Raw genomic sequence first — 18,662 nt, 5'->3', positions numbered from 1 at the left:
AATAAGAAGCTTGAATCTTTATTCATGGAGCTGGATAGCTTTTTTCCAGAAGATGGTAATCCAGGCAGGGTTCAATGCAGGAGGCAAAGTCAGGTTCAGGTAAACCTGCAAGGTAACAAATACAAAATTACCAAAAGTACAAGGCAAGGTCAAGACAAAGGTAATGTGGCTTGAGCTGTACCCCTAAGGGCAACACTCTGGCAGTGAGTTGCTGGCAGCCTCCTCCTTAAATACTCCTCAGCAGGTAATCAGGGGGATAGAGAACACCTGTACCTCTCCTCCAGGTTCCACGCCATCTAGAGGCTAAGCACAGTAAACAGCACCAAACAAACAGACAAGGCACAGATCCTGATATAAACATGCATTTCTTTCTTATTAGTTAGCAATGGCAGTTAATTGTATGAATAGTGTCAGATGTTTTGCGTTCCTTAAACAGCCCTATTAAATTCTGCTCACAAACCTATGGGACCAAGATCAGGGCTCCAAAACATTAATTTTGTTTTTGCTTAAGTCACTTTGTAACTAATTTGACAGCATTTGTTGGACCCATTTGTGTCTAAGCATTAACTTCTTGGCTGATATATTGAGATGTTGTTTCAATATTTCCACATAAGGTTCTTTCCTTATGATGCCATCTATTTTAACCAGTGCTTCCACCAACTAAACAACGACACACCATGATGCTGCCACTCCCGTGCCTCAAGGCAGGGATGGTGTTCACAGGTTTCAACTCCAAAACACATTAATTTTGGTGACACAGAAACCATCTCCTTCCTCAAAGGTATGATGGCTGGAAAATTAGCATGGTATTATTATTGGCATATTGAACAGATGCACATGGCACCTTCAAGCATCTAGAATTTCTACCTAAGGATGAACCAGACTTATAGAGGTCCACAATTCTCTTCTTACTCTTAGCTGTTTTTTTAAATTTTTGTAAAAAATCACACAAAGAAGCAGTTTGTGAAACAACCTCGGACGTGCCTCCATTTAACTCAAATAAATTCACTTCAATTCAGTTTTATTTATATAGCACCAATTCACAACACATGTCATCTCAAGGCACTTCACAAAGGGTTTGGAATGGTATAGGGTTGTTGGGGAGGTTAGATTAAACTACTGAGTGAGTGTTAGAGTTTGCCATTTTAGAATGGGCTATGTGTAGGGGGACTAGGTAAAATAATACACTGATAAAGTGTGTCCATGTAGAGCCCACTGGTGGCCATTGTTATACTAAAAACCACAAGGATTGTGGGTACCTCTCTCTGTCAGACTGATCACAACCATCGGAAAAGAGAAGGGGTCGCACAGGTAGCAGAAATGGAGGGTGTGTTTGCACCTCAACCATAACTGAGCCGGTTTAGGCTAAACCTGACTCCCCCTTACTCCATCCAACAGGGAGGGAAGAAGGCAGAGGTAAGAATAATTGGAGAGTGTCGTTTCCTGTTGCATTGAGTGAAAGGTGGGTAACTTTAAAATGAGCTAAGTCAATTCAATCAAATCCTATAGATTTCAAGTCAGGCACATGCATTCCAATTAATAACTAACCATTGAACAGTGCAGTCAGATTCAGTTATTTATTCAAATTGGATAAATAGTTTTTCTGTCTAAGGAAACCCAGCAGATTGCATCGAGTCAGAGATTTGTAGCATTCACTCCTCCTGGATGAGCATGTAGAGACAGTGGACAGTCACTGGCGTTGACTTTGCAGCAATCCCTCATACTGAGCATTCAGTGGAGAGGAAAAACTCCCTTTTAACAGGAAGAAACCTCCAGCAGAACCAGGCTCAGTATGAGCAGCCATCTGCCACGGCCGACTGGGGGTTTGAGAGAACAGAGCAGGGTGTCGGGTTCTGAGGTTTAAAGTGACCAAAGCACAGACAAGAGCTCGGCAGCTGCATGTTTAAAGGAGTCTTCTTCTTTTATTCAAAGATAAGTTGAAAAGGTTTTCCAAACGTAGCAAGAACATAGCAAAAATCACTGCAGGTACAAAAACACAAGTCGAAACTCCAAAAACGTACAGAGTTGACTATAAGCACTGCAGGTTCTCATGGGAAAAAACGTGGCATGGTTTTCCAAAAACGAAGTATAAACAAAGCATGGTCATGGTAGGGAACGGGGTTGTGACGAACCAAGGAACCAGCGAAGAACAAACAAAAACAGAGAGCTTATGAACAGAGGGAAGTGGAGTATGAGATACTGTGGCAGGTAATCAGATGAGAATGGAAATCAGGTGTGGACCAGGCTATAGAGAACTGAGGGAATCTGGATGGTTGCTAAGGTGACCAAACTAGAAAACAAAGGGAACATGAGGGAAGCTAGGCAATAACATAACCAAAGGAACCTGACTACAAAAACAAAACTATAAATGACAAGACTCAAGGAAACAGAAATAAGCAAAACTATAGGCGAAGATAATAAACCAAAAGAGACATAAGAACCTAGAATAATGATTAACTAAAGTAAACTGAGAAACTAGAGGGAATAGAAGGAACACAAAAATCTAATAATTAACAAAGAACCCATAAAGAAACCCTGACCATAAATAAACAAAACCTAAACCACAGAAAGGGAACCACGATGAGGAGGAACAGAGAAAATAAACTAGTAAACAAAGAGCGCAGGTGAACAAATAACAAAACATACATAAACACAGATATACCAAATGGGAAACTAAACTAGAAACTAAAAGGAAGACAAAGGAGCTAGAATAACAACGAATAAAATAGTCATAAGAAAACAAGTAATAGAAAAGAAATCACTAAAGGAATTTAGACAAAACCCAAACTAAATGAAAGGTCTAAAACACAAGATCACAACAAAGACCAAAGATGTCGCTTCATGACATCGAGAAGGAAAAAGAACACAAAAGCAGAACCCAGAAGCACTGATCCAGGAGTACTTTCTATGGGAAGGAAAAGTAAATGTTAATGGATGTAGCTCCTTTAGTCGTTTCATCTAGGAAGAAAGAACAGATAAACTCTGAGCCAGTTTTCAAGGTTAGAGTGTGAAAGAGAGCACATAGAGTTAGTCACAGTAAAAACTCAGTCAGTAGGAGAGAGACAGGGTTAAACACTGAAAGACCAAGGGCCAAGTGTATCATCAGTAGAAGGTGAGCATTAAGTTGTTGCCAGTAGAAGCTTGGACGATGCCCCCCTCCATGAAGGTGTCACAGATAGACACAGATAAGGCCAGGTGTAGCTTCTAGGAAGAGAAAAGAGAAAGAACATAAAGTTAACAGCTGAAATAACAGCAAATAATGCAAAATTGGAGAGTAGTGTGAGAATGTAGCGAAGAGGGTGAAAGTGGTCATTATGTCCTCCAGCAGCCTAAGCCTATAGCAGCATAACTACAGAGATAGCTCAGGATAATCTAAGCCACTCTAACTATAGGCTTTATCAAAAAGGAACGTTTTAAGCCTACCCTTAAAAGTAGACAGGGTGTCTGCCTCATGGACTAAGTTCCCACTAAGTGGGAGCTGGTTCCACAGGAGAGGAACCTGACAACTAAAGGATCTGCCTCCCATTCTATTTCTAGAGACTCTAGGAACCACCAGTAAACCTGCAGTCTGAGAACGAAGTGCTCTGTTAGGAACATATGGAACAATCAGATCTCTGATGTATGATGGAGCTAGATCATTAAGGGCTTTATATGTGAGGAGGAGAATTTTAAATTCTACTCTGGATTTAACAGGGAGCCAATGAAGGGAAGCTAAAAAAGGAGAAATCTCTCTTTTTAATTTTCATCAGAACTCTTGCTGCAGCATTTTGAATCAGCTGAAGGCTTTTAACTGCATTTTGTGGACATCCTGATAGTAAAGAATTACAATAGTCCAGCCTTGAAGTAACAAATGCATGGACTAGTTTTTCAGCATCACTCCTGGATAGGATATTTCTAATTTTGGCAATGTTCCGGAGGTGAATGAAGGAAATCCTAGAAACCTGTTTAATATGGGATTTAAATGACATGTCATGGTCAAAAATAACACCAAGGTTTTTTACTTTATTACCGGAGGTTAATTTAATGCCATCCAGGTTAAGTGATTGACTAAGCAGTTTCTTTTTTAAGACTCCGGTCCAAAGACGACAGCTTCTGTCTTGTCTGAATTTAGAAGCAGAAAATTTAAAGTCATCCAAGTTTTTATGTCTTCAAGACATGCTTGTAGTCTATCTAACTGGTTGGGCTCATCAGGATTTATGGATAAGTAAAGCTGAGTATCATCAGCGTAACAGTGAACATTTATCCTATGCTGCCTGATAATTTGACCTATTGGAAGCATATATATAGTAAAGAGAAATGGCCCAAGTACTGAACCCTGTGGTACTCAACAATTAACCCTGGAGTTTAAAGATGATTTATCATTCACATGAACAAACTGGAATCTGTCAGACAAATAAGATTTAAACCAGCCTAGCGCTGTTCCCCTGATCCCTACAGCATATTCCAGCCTTTCTAAGAGAATATTGTGATCGACTGTATCAAATGCAGCACTGAGATCTAAAAGAACCAGAACAGACACAAGTCCATTATCTGAGGCCATAAGAATATCATTAGTGACTTTCAGCAGAGCTGTTACAGTGCTATGATGAGCTCTGAAACCTGACTGAAACTCTTCAAACAGGTCATTGCTGTGTAAATGGTCACACATTTGATTAGCAATATTTTCTCAAGAATTTTAGATAAGAATGGAAGATTGAATATAGGTCTGTAATTTATTAAGTCATCTCGATCAAGCAAAGGTTTCTTACGTAAAGGTTTAATTACAGCTACCATAAAAGCCTGTGGTACATATCCATTTACTAAAGATAGATTAATCATATCTAAAATGGGGCTGGTAATCAGAGGGAACATTTCCTTAAATAATTTGGTTGGGATTGGGTCTAACATACAAATTGGAGGTTTAGATGAAGCTAATATTTCTGATAACACAGGAAGCTCCACAGGATCAAAACAGTCCAAACACAAATCAGGTTCTACAGTTACTTCCAATGTTGTCTCACTTGCTGAGGATGAAGTAATCATCTTCGGGAATATGTCAAAGATTTTATTTTTAATAGAATCAATTTTTTTTAAGAAGAATCCCATAAAGTCATGACTGCTAAGAGCTAAGGGAATGGATGGCTCAACAGAGCTATGACTCTGTGCAAGTTTAGCAACTGTACTAAAGATAAACCTAGGATTATTCTTGTTCTATTATATTAATGATAAGAAATAAGCTGTTCTGGCTTGGTGAAGTGTCTTTTTATACAACAATAGACCATTTTTCTAGATTAAGTAGGAATCCTCTAGGTATGCAGAACGCCACTTACTCTGCAATGTTCTAACATTGTGCTTTAAAGTATGCAGCTCTGAATTAAACCAAGGAGCCAGCCTCCTATGAATAATTACCTTCTTTTTCAAGGGGGTTGCATTGTCTAATGCATCACGCAATGATGAAGTAACACTATGAACAAGTGAATCAATTTGTAACGGTGAAGAAACAGAATTATTGTCCTCCACTGTGTTTTTCTGTGATAACGTGGAAATTAAAAGTGGAACAGATTCTTTAAAGGTTGTTACAGCATCGTCTGATAATGATCTACTATAATGAAATTTTCTTTCAGGTGTGGAGAACTCGGTTAAATTAAACTCAAAGGTTATTAAAAAATGGTCAGACAGGACAGGGTTATGAGAAAATATTGTTATGTCTTTACACTCAATGCCATATGTCAGCACAAGGTCCAGAGAATGAAGACAAAGGTGGGTAAGTTTGTTAATGTTTTGAGCAAAGCCAATTGAGTCTAAGATAGCATTAAAGGCTATATTTAGACTATCATTTTCAGTGTCAACATGAATGTTAAAAACCCCCACTATAATAACTTTATCTGTATTTAACACTAAATCAGATAAAAGGTCTGAAAACTGATCTAAAAATTGAGAGTAAGGGCCTGGTGGATGGTACGAAAAACAAACAGAAGTGGTTTTAGTGCTTTGCAATTTGGATGAGGAAAACTAAGGATTAAATATTCAAAAGAGTTGTAGCTATTGATTGGTCTGGGACTAATCAATAAATCGGACTGAAAGATGGTTGCTACTCCTCGCCCAGTATTTCGAGGAATGTGAAAATTTAAATAATTAGTAGGAGTTATCTCATTTATAGTAACATAATCCTCTTGCTGCAGCCAGGTTTCTGTGAGGCAAAATAAATCAACCCGATTGTCACAAATCAGGTCACTAACTAGCAATGTCTTTGAAGAGAGAGATCTTATGTTCAGTAAGCCACATTTAGTTGTTTTATTTTTGTTTTTAGTCTGAGTTGTGTTTATTTTGATTAGATTTTCCTGATTTCCTCCTTTGAGATTATTTTTTAATCTATTCAATTTTGGCTGTGGGCGAGACACTGTCTTAATAGGGTAATGGGTGGGTAGCAGTACAGAAGCTGCAGAGAGGAGTGTTAAACTACGACCCTGCTTCCTGGTCTGAACCCTGGGTTGTCAGAGTTTTGGAGAACTAATAAAATCTTGTAAAATAACCCATTACAAGCTTATAGCTGCAACATCATCTGCACTTTCCCAAATTGCTTAAAGGTACAGCAGTTTCTTACTGTATGTAAAATTCTGAAAGTTATAAAAAATCTTTTATTTCATTATTTTTTTATTATTCTGGGATTTAGTAAATCAATATAATTATTGTAATCCTTACTGACCTAAAACGGGAAAACTTAGTCAGATTTAGTGTCAGAGATTGAAAAACACATCTGTGTGTCTTTTATACAGCAGATGTAAACATCTGGTTTAACTGTTCAAATTCAATTCAAATAATTAAGTTTATTAGAGTAGAGTCCATTCATAAAGTTACATTTAGGTTAAAGATAACTGCATAAAAACAATCTAAACACAGGTCAGGTTACCTCTAGTGATGCCTCTCTTAGTAATTATCATGTCGGAAGGTGTTGCTATGCTTTTATTTCTGAAATTGTTTAAAATATAATGAATCCCCCCAAGTCGTTACCAATGAGAGCTGAAGGAATACAGAGTTTGGACTCTGGGTCAGGCTGACTGCTATCCTCAGAAAAACCTAAGGTCATTCTTGTTCTCCTCTGTTAATGTTCTAGCTTTACAAAGGGTTTTCTTATGCAATACTACTACTACGAACTACTAACTAACTACTATGAAATCCTCTAAAATGTCTTGATGTCTACAGTCTCTCTAATACATGGTAGACTTTATGATGGATTCTATGATGGTGATCTGATCCTGCTGCAGCATTGATTCCCAAACTGTGCCACTCTGCATGCTTCACAGCCAGAATCAGTTTTTTTTCTTGGAATGCTGTGTTTGATTTATACCCAAACATTCCTCTGTTCTGGTAATTCAATATTAAACTCATCTGTTCAAAAAACACTATTTTAGAAGGTCTGGTCTTTGTCTTCTCTCTGGCAAATCTCAGTCTGGCCTTCATGTTTTTCTTAGAGAGCAAAGGTTTCCTCCTTTCCTCCTTGCACACCTCTCATGAAAGTATCTTTCTGATTGTACTGGCATCCACTTTCATATCAACAGTAGCAAATGGCTGCTCTAGGTCAGATGATTGACGTTTTAGGGTTTTTGGAGAATTCTTTCAGCACGTCCGGATAAATTTGCTTAGTCAGATTTGGGCATGTTGGCAGACAATTTTCTATACAGTGGAATAGCTGATATAAAATTTTACTGAGACCTCTTTATACCTCTTACCAGACACATGAGCTGCTACTATCTTCTTTTGCAAGGCCTCAGATGGTTCTTTTGGTCCTACCATGGTGTCAGTCAAGAAAATACACAACTACAAGTCTGCGGTTTAAACAAGGCAAACTTGTACTCCATGTGGGGGTGTACTGAGCTATTCTTTGCCAGAAATTGCATTTTTAAGGAAAGTTTAAAATGTATTTATTAAGTTTATTGAATATTTATATTACTATAACTTTTCAGTATTGTTAGTTTATATTAAATATCTGTTTTGTAGGGTGTAATGAAACCATAAGAAATATCTGAACATAATAAGGTGGTTAATGTGCCACCAACACCTCTAATACAGCAGCCGGTCAAATGAATAAATGAAAGAAAAAGGGAAAAGTTATGCAGTAACAACAAAGTTTTAAAGTAAGTAATATTTTAACAAAGTACTGGGTCAGACTCATGAAAAGTTTTGGTTTAAGATCATACAGTCATATTCAATGAATTAGAATAAGAGTTCTGATGAAGCTAATTTATCAGATTAAAAGTACCTTTTGAAAATAACAACCTTTAAGCGGGTACTAAACATACTTTTCATTAAGCCCACATTCCTGTTTTAAAATTTTTTTTATTGGTCTGGTGTGATATTCTAATTTTAAATGTTATGCTTTCGTTTGCTGTAAGCGGAAAATCATCTTGATTATCAGAAAGAATGTCTTGAAAATATCAGCCTGTTTCTACAGTATCTCACATAAGTGAGTAAACCCCTCACATTTTTGTAAATATGACATTTTATCTTTTCATTGGGCAGCACTGAAGACATGACACTTTGATACAATGTAAAATAGTCAGTGTCCAGCTTGTATAATAGTGTAAATGTGCTGTTCCCTCAAAATAACTCGACACAGCCATTAGTGTCTAAACCACCGGCAACAAAGTGAGCAGTACCTCAAGAGAAAATGTCCAAATTGTGCCCAATTAGCCATTTCCGTTCCCTGGTGCCATGTGACCCGTTACTGTTACAGGGTCTCAAGTGTGAATGGGGAGCAGGTGTGTTATATTTGGTGTTATTGCTCTCACACTCTCTCATACTGGTCACTGGAAGTTCAACATGGGACCTCATGGCAAAGAAATCTCTGAGGATATAAAATAAGAATTACTGCTCTACATAAAGATGGCCGAGGCTATAAGAAGATTGCCAAGACCCTGAAACTGAGCTGCAGCACGGTGGCCAAGACCAGACAGTGGTTTAACAGGACAGGTTCCAGTCAGAACAGGCCTCACCATGGTGGACCAAAGAAGCTGAGTGCACATGTTCAGCATCATATCCAGAGGTTGTCTTTTGACAATAGACGTATAAATGCTGCCAGCATTGCTGGAGGGATTAAAGGGGTGGGGGGTCAGACTATACGCGGCACACTGCATCAAACTAGTCTTCATGGCTGCTGTCTAAAAATGATACACAAGAAAGCCTGCAAACAGTTTGCTGACAACCAGTAGACTGAGGACATGGATTACTGGAGCATATCCTGTGGTCTGATGAGACCAAGAAAAACTTATTTGGTTCATATGGTGTGAAGTGTGTGTGGCGGCAACCAGGGGAAGACAAGTGTGTCTTGTCTGCAGTCAAACATGGTGGGATTGTCAATGTTTGGGGCTGCATGAGTGTTGCTGACTGTGAGGAGCTACAGTTCATTGAGGGAACCATGAATGTCAACATATAATCTGACCTGCTGATGCAGAGCATGATCCCTTTGGATCCCCCTTTGGAAACCGGGCCCCTTTGGAAACTGGGCCGTAGGGCAGTATTCCAACACAACGACCCCAAACTGACCTCCGAAAGAAACTGGCCTGCTAAAGAAACTGAGGGTTAAGGTGCTGGACTAGCCAAACATGTCTCCAGACCTAAACCTCAAACGGAGGGTGGAGGAGGACAAGGTCTCTAACATCCACCAGTTGCATGATGTTGTCATGGAGGAGAAGAAGATTCAAGTGGCAACCTGTGAAACTCTAGTGAACTCCATACCCAAGAGAGTTAAGGCAGTGCTGGAAAATAATGGAGACCACACAAAATATTGACGCTTTTGGGACAAAATGGACATTTTCAGTTAGGGGTGTACTCACTTTTGTTTCCAGTGCTTTAGACATTAATGGTTGTGTGTTGAGTTATGTTGAGGGGACAGCAAACTTTATTCATTATTTTATTTAACTTTATTTAACCTGAAAAAATCCCATTGAGATTAAAAACCTCTTTTTCAAGAGTGTGCTGGCCAAATTTACACTGACTGTACGCTGACTACTTTACATTGTATTAAAGTGTCATAAGTTCAGTGTTGTCCCATAAAAAGATATAATAAAATATTTACTCAAATATGAAGGGTGTACTTACTTTGGTGAAAAACTGTATATAATGTGTTACTGAAATAAAACAAACTTTTCAACAATATTATAATTAATGTAATAGGTCCATATGTTTGAGTGCCTTGTTGCTGAAAAGCGCTATATAAATAAACTTGACTTGACTTGAAACAAATGCCTTCACTCTTATGTTTATCTGTAAAATTACTTCAACGCTCCTTTTGTGAAGGACAGAAAATTGTAGCACCTCAAACTTAAGAGTAGTTATTGTTAAACAAACGATGAATTAAAGTCCACCATCTTTAAGTTATGAAGTATCACATATCAGAAAATAATAAATAAAAATTATCACCTGGTCCTTCCTAAGGAACTTAATGTAGGAAAAATACAAACTGACTGTTTTGAAACTTGAACAGGACCTGTACTGATGAAGCCTACATTAACAGGAATTGGTAGAAAAATGGGGCTTGTTTTTGAAAGGCTGGAGCAGATCATTGTGGTTAACTATGCTCACACCTTTGGTCAATTTAGTATTTCCCATTAACTCAAGTTGCATGTTTTTTATGCTGCAGGAGGAAACCAGAGCATCCGGTGAATACGTCAGGAGGAACAGGAAAGCCAACAAACTACAAAAGAAGAATGTTCCAACAAACATTCTTGCTACGAGGCAGCAATGTTAACCACTTAGATGATCCAACTCAAATCCATGACTATTTTACACATGATCTGTTTGATTTAGCCCTTTGTTTTGGTAAAAGTAGTTCAAATACTGCACTGACATATGGGTAACTTTTTGGATTTCAAGCTTCAGTCACTTTGCAGTCAGTCAGCGTTGTGTTTCTGCAAATGAATAATTTTATTTATTGCACAAAGCAAGAGTGAGAGCTAAAACAGCAAGTACGGTACAAAAAATTTATTTAGTAACAATTTGTAAACACTTGAGGTAAATCAACATTTACATCAACTTGTTCTTACAGTAGAATCATTCATACACAAGGCACTTCTCTTGTTTAAGACAGTATTGAAAACAGATTGCTGTTGTGAGCATCGTGAGATGGTTCCTACTCCCTGATGAGCCAGAGACATCATGATCTGCATGAAACATACTGTGAGTGGAGAGAGCTTTGTGGAGTCAAAGGGACAACACTCTTTGAACCCAACATCCTGTCAGAGCTGCAGGCTTAGGGAAAGGCCAGCTACCCATTTCTGAAAGCTGTCTGATATGAGGTCTAACCGGAGTTCTGACGAGTTTGTGGGAACACATCAACTAAACAAACTGAAAAATAGTCCAGCGGTTTTTCTCTCCTTGTTTAATGTCCAAACACTTTACGATCAGGGTGTGAGATGAATATTCCTCTATTTTTATATTCCTTCCTCTGTGAATAATTGTGTTTTTAAGACTTTTCTACATTGCTTAAGCAGTCTCTTGTGTCACATTATTTCTCTCCACCTGTAAAACTATTAGTTCTGCCACTGTGGAGGAGCCCTTTTATTTGCTCACTCTGCAAGTACCGATTGCTAAAATGTAAACTTTAAGAATCATAGATTACGATAAAAGCAGAAGAAGACTTTTTGGTGTTTTTTAACAATAAACTGACACTGGCTGGTCTTAGCTTTGTGTTTTGGTCCTTGCATAGTTTCCTCCTTGTGTGTTAGCAGTGAATGACATTCTAACAACTGTAACACATTACAGCATGAATGTTATACCTATGAGGTATACTTTACTCAGACTATAAAGTAACATGATTTTGTAGCATCTCTACTTTGCTGACAACTGAAATTTGTACTACTTTACCCTATTCCTTCTCCTGTCTCCCAATCTGCACAGTAGCTGCTGTGCAGACGATATATAAAATACTTTCTATACAATATTATTGAAGGCAGGAGATTGGTATTTTTAAAGTAAAGTTCTGGTAAAAGGTTATCTGCTGCAGTAAATAACTCACTTGACCTCTTTATTTAGCATAAACCCTCATTAGTTGGTCCTGGAGGCTGAAGCTAATGTTTAGTTTGAGAGGGGTCGAGACCAAAGTGCATGTCTACTGTCTGAAAACAACTACAATCTCAAAAATGTCATAGTGGTTTATGCAAACACTGTTTTATGAAGCTTTAAACCATTGTAACATCTTGAAATACCTACACAGGAAATGGAGGTAGGAGGCGGTGCGGCACCAATCATCTTTCTGTGTGAAACGTACAAAGAACAGAAGATGTCAAGGGTTTCCGGACAGTGTCACTACCCAGCTGAAAAGTAAAGCGGTGTAGAAATCAATGAAACAGTGTTGACTTGAACCGCTTTAATATTTTGGCTTTTTACACTGCTTTACTTTTATATCAGTCAATTTGACCAGCAAGACTTTCCATGTTTCGTTCACTGTACATGTTTTCACTTTGGAAGATCATTGATGGCTTACCACCTCTTACTTTCATTTCCAGTGTAACAATCAGAATAGCCTCTGAGGCCAGTGAATGGAGTTTTATGCTAAATCAAGATGTCTCGAGACCTATCTATTACAAGTAAGATATTATTATATACTTTTAACAGAACCTCACTTTAAACATCCTAAACTCTCCCTTCAATTCTTCATTGAGTTGTTATGCTCATTAACATATCAAGTGCAGATTGGGTTTTCACTCTGATGCCCCGGTAACAGGTTCACGGTAAAATACTGTAGATTAAGGTTGATGTGAAGTGAAAAGGCATTTTGAAAATGCCTGCAGTGTGAACAACTAAACAGGACAATGACACACCACGTTACACAGGACCGTGGAGGCTGATGAGAGAAGTTAACGCCTTGGATATTCTAAAGGTGTCAAAGTATCATGATGACCACAAAAAAGATTAAAAGGATTAGTGGGCTAATGCACAACAGCGTTTTAAAAACGCGCAACAGCTCTCTTTGTTTTTTCTTTTTCCTTTTTAATCCGAGATGTTTCTCAGTCAAAAAACTGACTACTACAGGAGTGCAGTTTATGAGTAATGTTCAACTCGGTTTCTTAAAAAAATAGCACTTTTCAGAATAAAACCAAGGAAGAAGCACATGAAGTGTATAACAATAAAAAATAATGGAGCTTCCAAAGTTGCTATCGCTGTTCAGGTGTGATTAAAAAGGTAGCTGTGAGGGTGTTGGAAAAATGGGCCACAACACAACTACATATCTGTAACAAGTCTATAACCAAAACCTTTGGAATACTATATTTTAAACAAGGAGAACATTGTTGATTCATTATGCTGTATGCCCTTACATTTGCATTTTATTTTAAGGCTTTTGGCATGCATGGCAATATCTTTATGCAGTATTTCTTTGACCTATGTTGGCTGAAAACAGAGGCAGGTACCCATTTCCTCAGAGAGGACAAGGTCAATTCTGTATATCATGGGTTTAACTTTAACCTGCATTTTTGAATTTTCTCTCATCCTGATTGGTTTTACAGAACAAAAAAAAAGAGAAATCGTGGATTTAGGGCAAAACTAATGAAAGGTGAATCGGTGAGTTGTAGGACTACACCTCTTGCAATGATCCGACTTGAAAAGAAATATGTTGTCACGTGTTGTTAAAAAAGTTGAACCACGGTTATTAACATTTAATGTGACATGGATTTGAGGGTCTTTGCTGTAAAAGACCCTCATAGTGAAAGATTGGTCATTAAGAAATTAAGCTGACCTGAAATGCAACACAGTGCTTGTTGGACTGTGGAACCAGTTAAAACTGGTGACCAGGACATATGGCACTGAGAAAATAAATTAATGCCAACTGTCTGTACTTCCTGCAGAGGAAATATAAATATTCAGTCATTATTAGGCATGAGTTACTGGTATCAAGGTATACCAAGGTTTTATTTTTTAAACGCATAAAAATTCTCAGTCACACCATTCCTACAATTTAAAGTGATTTTAATGTTAGCCCAGAGAAGGTGCCAGAGTGAGCAATGCTTTATCTGGCTGTACAGAGTAATGCAGTTCTGCCTCTCCCCCACTTAATGCTGCACACTCCTGGACAACTGTCTGAAAGAAGGTCACTAACATGTTTCCCTGGCTTTAAGACAACAGGAATTTAGCCAGCGAGAAACATTTTCCAGTTAAAAAAAACTCAGGCGGCCATGGTGTGGAAACCAAAGCAGCACCACTTGTCCCTTCTATTAAGGTAAAGCTGTTCTAAAACTACAGTCTACAAGCGACGAGCGACATGTCTATAAAGCTCTTGACTGAAGACTTGCCTCCTTAGCAGATAGCCAAACTAACAACCAACTTTAAAAAACAGTGGTATTCATCATTTCATAACAATCCTATACAGGTCCATGCCTAGTCTTGACAAATCTTTCACATTAGAAATAATATGTCATTTAGGCTCAACAATTAGAAGGACCATGAAGTCTTCTCACCAAATCAAACAGGTTGGTGGAATTTGCCTCTAATGACATTAAATTTTGCCTTCTGCTCTTTGTATAACTGAGTGATGATGCTTTCTGTGCATAGACCTAAAAAAAAAACTAACAAGCAGTGCTACAACTCACCGATTGCACTGAAAAGGATGCAGCGGGGGCAATAATATATGACCAGAGACTCTCAGCACCACTCTGAGTCCCCACAGTCCAAAAGCCCTTCTGATTCCCACATGGCGTGCTATCTGGTTGCCACATGAGCAAATGAAAACCTGTCCAAGGACAATAAGCATAATATAATTTAATAAATAATAAAAGTATAGTTTGTGTTTAAGGTTAGGGTTAGGTGTCAACATTTGATTAAGTTAAGGGTTAGGACATGAGATCAAATATTTGAAGACCAGAAAAGGACTTGGAGTGGTGGGGCCTGAGAGCAACGGCTGAAGTCGGATACTTCTTGCTGGGCAAATTATTCCATATAAGCACCTACAGTTCACAATGTTTGCTTTCTTGCCCCTTTATAGTTTGTCTTTTTTGGATTTTCAATTTTCTTAGATTTTTTTTTATGCTTAAAGCAAATATATATTGTTTTCCTTTCTTATTTAACTCTGACAATCACAGTGTTTGAGGGAGTGGTATGGGGAAGCAGGAGGTGGTGTTGGAGGGGCTGGGGACATTTAAGGCTAAAGAGGTTTTAAACAGCCAGGTCGCTAGGCCTGGCCCTGACGTTGCTGCTTTTGCTCGCTCGGCTGAGCCGTCGAGGGTCTGTGCTGGCCATAAGCGGGGGCTCGTGCATCTCCACCGTTGTGGTGGTGAGATGGCCATCCTCCTGCGTGTTTTTGCCTCCTCCTCCACTATCTGCATTTGAGGCAGTACCCGGGATGCTGCTGCTGGTGCTGCCCATGTTGGCATTGTTGGTGGTGTTGCCGTTGCTGTTGGTGTTGCTGGGAAGAAGCAGAGCAGCACCAGCCGGCATCTGCTGCTGTTCATTCTCATTGTTGGCAGAAGAAGATGAGGATGGTGAAGGGGAACCCATCTCCCGAGTCTGCTGCTCGGTTGCCAGGTTGGCCCAGTTCTGCTGTGTGGCCAGCCTGTGGTTGTTGTTGTTGCTGATATAGTACTGAGAAGGGGAAGAAGACTGCTGAAGGGACTCCTCCCGCTGGTCACCCAACTTAAACTCCGCTGCTGAAGCCATGGCTGCTGGTCTTATAGGCGGCAGAAACGCCCCGCTGCCCGCCGTAACGTCTATGTAGTTGGAAGGGTAGCTGAGGCTGGATGGGGCAGTTCTGGAGGCTGAGGCCAAACACTGAGGCTCTTTAGCATTAGCGCGCTGCATCAACTGGCTATCAGGGGCAAACTCATTTGTCATGCCCTGTTTGAGTTTCTTCCATCCAAGGTGATAGATCTCTAACAAATTCAGCAAAAGAGACACGCAAGCCACCACAAGCATAAATATAATAAAAATGGTCTTTTCAGTGGGCCTTGATATGAAGCAGTCAACAGTGTTGGGGCACGGCCAACGTGCACATTTGTACAGGGGCCTCAGCTGGAAGCCATACAGGAAATACTGACCCAAAATGAAACCCACTTCAAACAGGGTCTTGAAAATAATGTTGAACACATAAGTGCGCAGCAGTGCCCCTCTGATACGGATTTTGCCATGCTCGTCTCTGATTGGTGGCTTCTCTTTCTTCCCCCCACCTCCAGCATCACCACCATTTCTATAAAGGAGTTCCTTCTCCTGCTGGATCCTGTTCGCTTTGCGCATCTCCTCCTCCTTCTCCTTCCGCTTCTCCTCCATGCGGACGATGTGCAGCACGTGGCCCAGGTAGATGAGGGTCGGCGTGGACACGAAGATGATCTGCAGCACCCAGAAGCGGATGTGCGAGATGGGGAAGGCCTCGTCGTAGCAGACGTTCTCGCAGCCGGGCTGTTGGGTGTTGCAGGTGAAATCAGACTGCTCGTCGCCCCAGACCTCCTCGGCTGCGGCGCCCAGCACCAGGATCCTGAAGATGAAGAGGACGGTCAGCCAGACTTTGCCAATGACTGTTGAGTGCTCCTGAGCATTCTCCAGCAGCCGCCCCAGAAAACTCCAGTCGCCCATGCTTCCACGTTTCTAGCCTACGGAGAAAGTACAGGCTGGGGTGGAAAAAACGAGAAAGAGGACAAACAAAGAGATCATGTCAAGTAAAAAAAATGTTAAAGAATCTTGAAAAAGTTGCAAAGGGTGGAGGCTCTTACCCTGAGCTGAGACACTGTATATAAACACATACAACAGATGTTGGCATAAATCCTTCTATACCATTGAATACCTATCAGAAGAGGATCTGAATAGAAAGCTGAACTGAACTGCAGCCTTTCAATACAGATGCTGGTATACTGTACAGGCCACCTGTGTGATTGAATCCCAGTTCATTGGCTTTTCTCTCTGTCTCTGTGTCAGGCCCTGTTTCTGTCTCTCACCTGCTCGCTCCGCTGCCCAGCAGGCATGTGCTGAGATCAACATTATTATGTTCGAAAACAGCATTTAGCAAAGATGGGGCTCTGGGATGCCACACACACACACACACACACACACAAATACTGATATACACACATTTGCACAGCCCTCCCTCCCTCATCCCAGTCTCTGTCTGCTGTAACACAAAAAAGCTGCATGGACCATGTAGAAAAAAACATCTGTTACGGTATTTCTAGTATAAAAATATATAATAATTTAGAGTATGAGATTAAAATATACAGTATAAAATGTTAAAAACGGTTTTTAAAATCTGAACATGTTTTAAATAGTATTTGGTTACCAGAAGTACTCTGGGATTTATTTTTCCTTGATAAATAGCTAATTTTAAATTATTTCCAACTACAATTTCAAAGGGCCTGAACTGATGTACTCAAAAATTCTTCTGAAGCTGGAAAACCAATGATTTTCACAACCCAAGATTAAAGAGGCCAGCATCAAGAGTCATTCTTGAACAGTTTATTTTTAATAGCCTAAGACTAGATCCATCAATGGATGTTATTGGCTGAAAGGTTAAATCAACTGTTTCCACTGGCTTTTAAAACTATGTATATTTAGACAGATATTTTGCCAGCAATTTGAAATAAACGTGTAACACATTGAGGAAATTTGCATCATAACTAAAATTCTGAGAGAGAACTTACTGAAAAACTCTTGAATTAAAGATGATAAATCCATCGACTAAGGTTCACAAACGTTTTGACACCTAGAAGAGAAAAGTATTTGTTGAGCATCAGCTTTTGCGTATTGGCATATAAAAGCTCAAGTCACATTCCAGTTAGATACTTAAAGCAAAATAACACTAAGAAACAGGAATAGGAGGATTACTAAAGATATTTTGCATTTTACCTGCTGTAAACTTTGCAAGGAATTAAGGATTTCCACAGAAGTTTTCCTTTTCACGTTGTGGCAACTTTTCAGTGGCAAATCTTAAACTCGGCATGGACCTATCGCATTTTAGTAGTATTGGTGGCATTTAGGTCTACCAGCTGAACAGAGTCAGGTTCAAATACAAACCCATACGTGCCAGACTCACAATGCAGAAAGTGCCAGAGTGCTCAGACTCCCTTTAAGCTTTGTCAGGCTTTTGTCCCTCTGCTGTTCAGTAAAACTGAAGCTGGTCTCAATTACCTTCAGATTTCTGCATTAACTGCCCCCGACGAGCGCGGAAAGTTTCAGGGTCTTCAGCGTTTGTCCTTCATACCTTTGAAGATGTCAAAGTTACAGAAGAAGATCAAATCCATCAGCCGTCAGCGGGTCCATCGTTGTAGCGCGCTGAAAAGCGTCAAGACCTCCTGCTGAGAGCTTGAACCGGAGACTTCTCAAATAGTTTCATCAACTCTTTTTTTTTTTTTTTTTTTTTTTTAAGTGTTTCCTCACAAACACACACGAACGAACTCCACCAGGTGCCTGGGCAGTAAATAGCTGCTTGCAAAAGGTAATGATTAAAGTAATAAGAAAAAGTTGCCCTCTGTTGTCAGTTTTTGGAGTCGGGGACGTTGCTCGGTTAAACGGAGCTGGAACCCGTTTCCACCCATGTCTGGGCTGTCACATTGTGTGACTATGCATGAGTGAATCCACGGAGTCATCTGCCTGTCCGGAGTCACACCACGCCCCGTGTCAACCTACCCCCCACCCAAAAACTGCCGGTCCAAAACTGTGCGCAAAGTGGGCAAAAATGTGCCAGTGTCTAAATTTAGTCCAAGTATTTCCAA

General features: G+C 39.6%; 1 protein-coding gene across 5 annotated transcripts; it reads right to left on the bottom strand.

Annotated features, from left to right (window-relative positions):
• Window positions 1-10,878: 10,878 nt before the first annotated feature.
• Window positions 10,879-18,654, bottom strand: LOC124871077 (gap junction alpha-3 protein-like). 5 transcript variants are annotated; one of them, XM_047370070.1, is made up of 3 exons: window positions 17,797-18,654; window positions 17,592-17,653; window positions 10,879-16,568 (listed from the first exon to the last, which is right to left on the bottom strand). In XM_047370070.1, the coding sequence occupies exon 3, from the start codon at window positions 16,531-16,533 to the stop codon at window positions 15,124-15,126; it is 1,410 nt and encodes a 469-aa protein (XP_047226026.1). In that variant the 5' UTR covers window positions 16,534-16,568; window positions 17,592-17,653; window positions 17,797-18,654; the 3' UTR covers window positions 10,879-15,123. The 5 variants fall into 5 exon arrangements, with proteins under 5 accessions (XP_047226026.1, XP_047226027.1, XP_047226028.1 ...); XM_047370071.1 differs by having other exon boundaries at window positions 18,079-18,654; XM_047370072.1 differs by having other exon boundaries at window positions 18,152-18,654.
• Window positions 18,655-18,662: the final 8 nt, after the last annotated feature.

Source organism: Girardinichthys multiradiatus, chromosome 7 (assembly GCF_021462225.1).
Source record: "Girardinichthys multiradiatus isolate DD_20200921_A chromosome 7, DD_fGirMul_XY1, whole genome shotgun sequence".
NCBI classification, from domain to species: domain Eukaryota; kingdom Metazoa; phylum Chordata; class Actinopteri; order Cyprinodontiformes; family Goodeidae; genus Girardinichthys; species Girardinichthys multiradiatus.
Note: the sequence above shows the minus strand (reverse complement) of the source record. Positions and strands in the feature narration are given on the sequence as shown.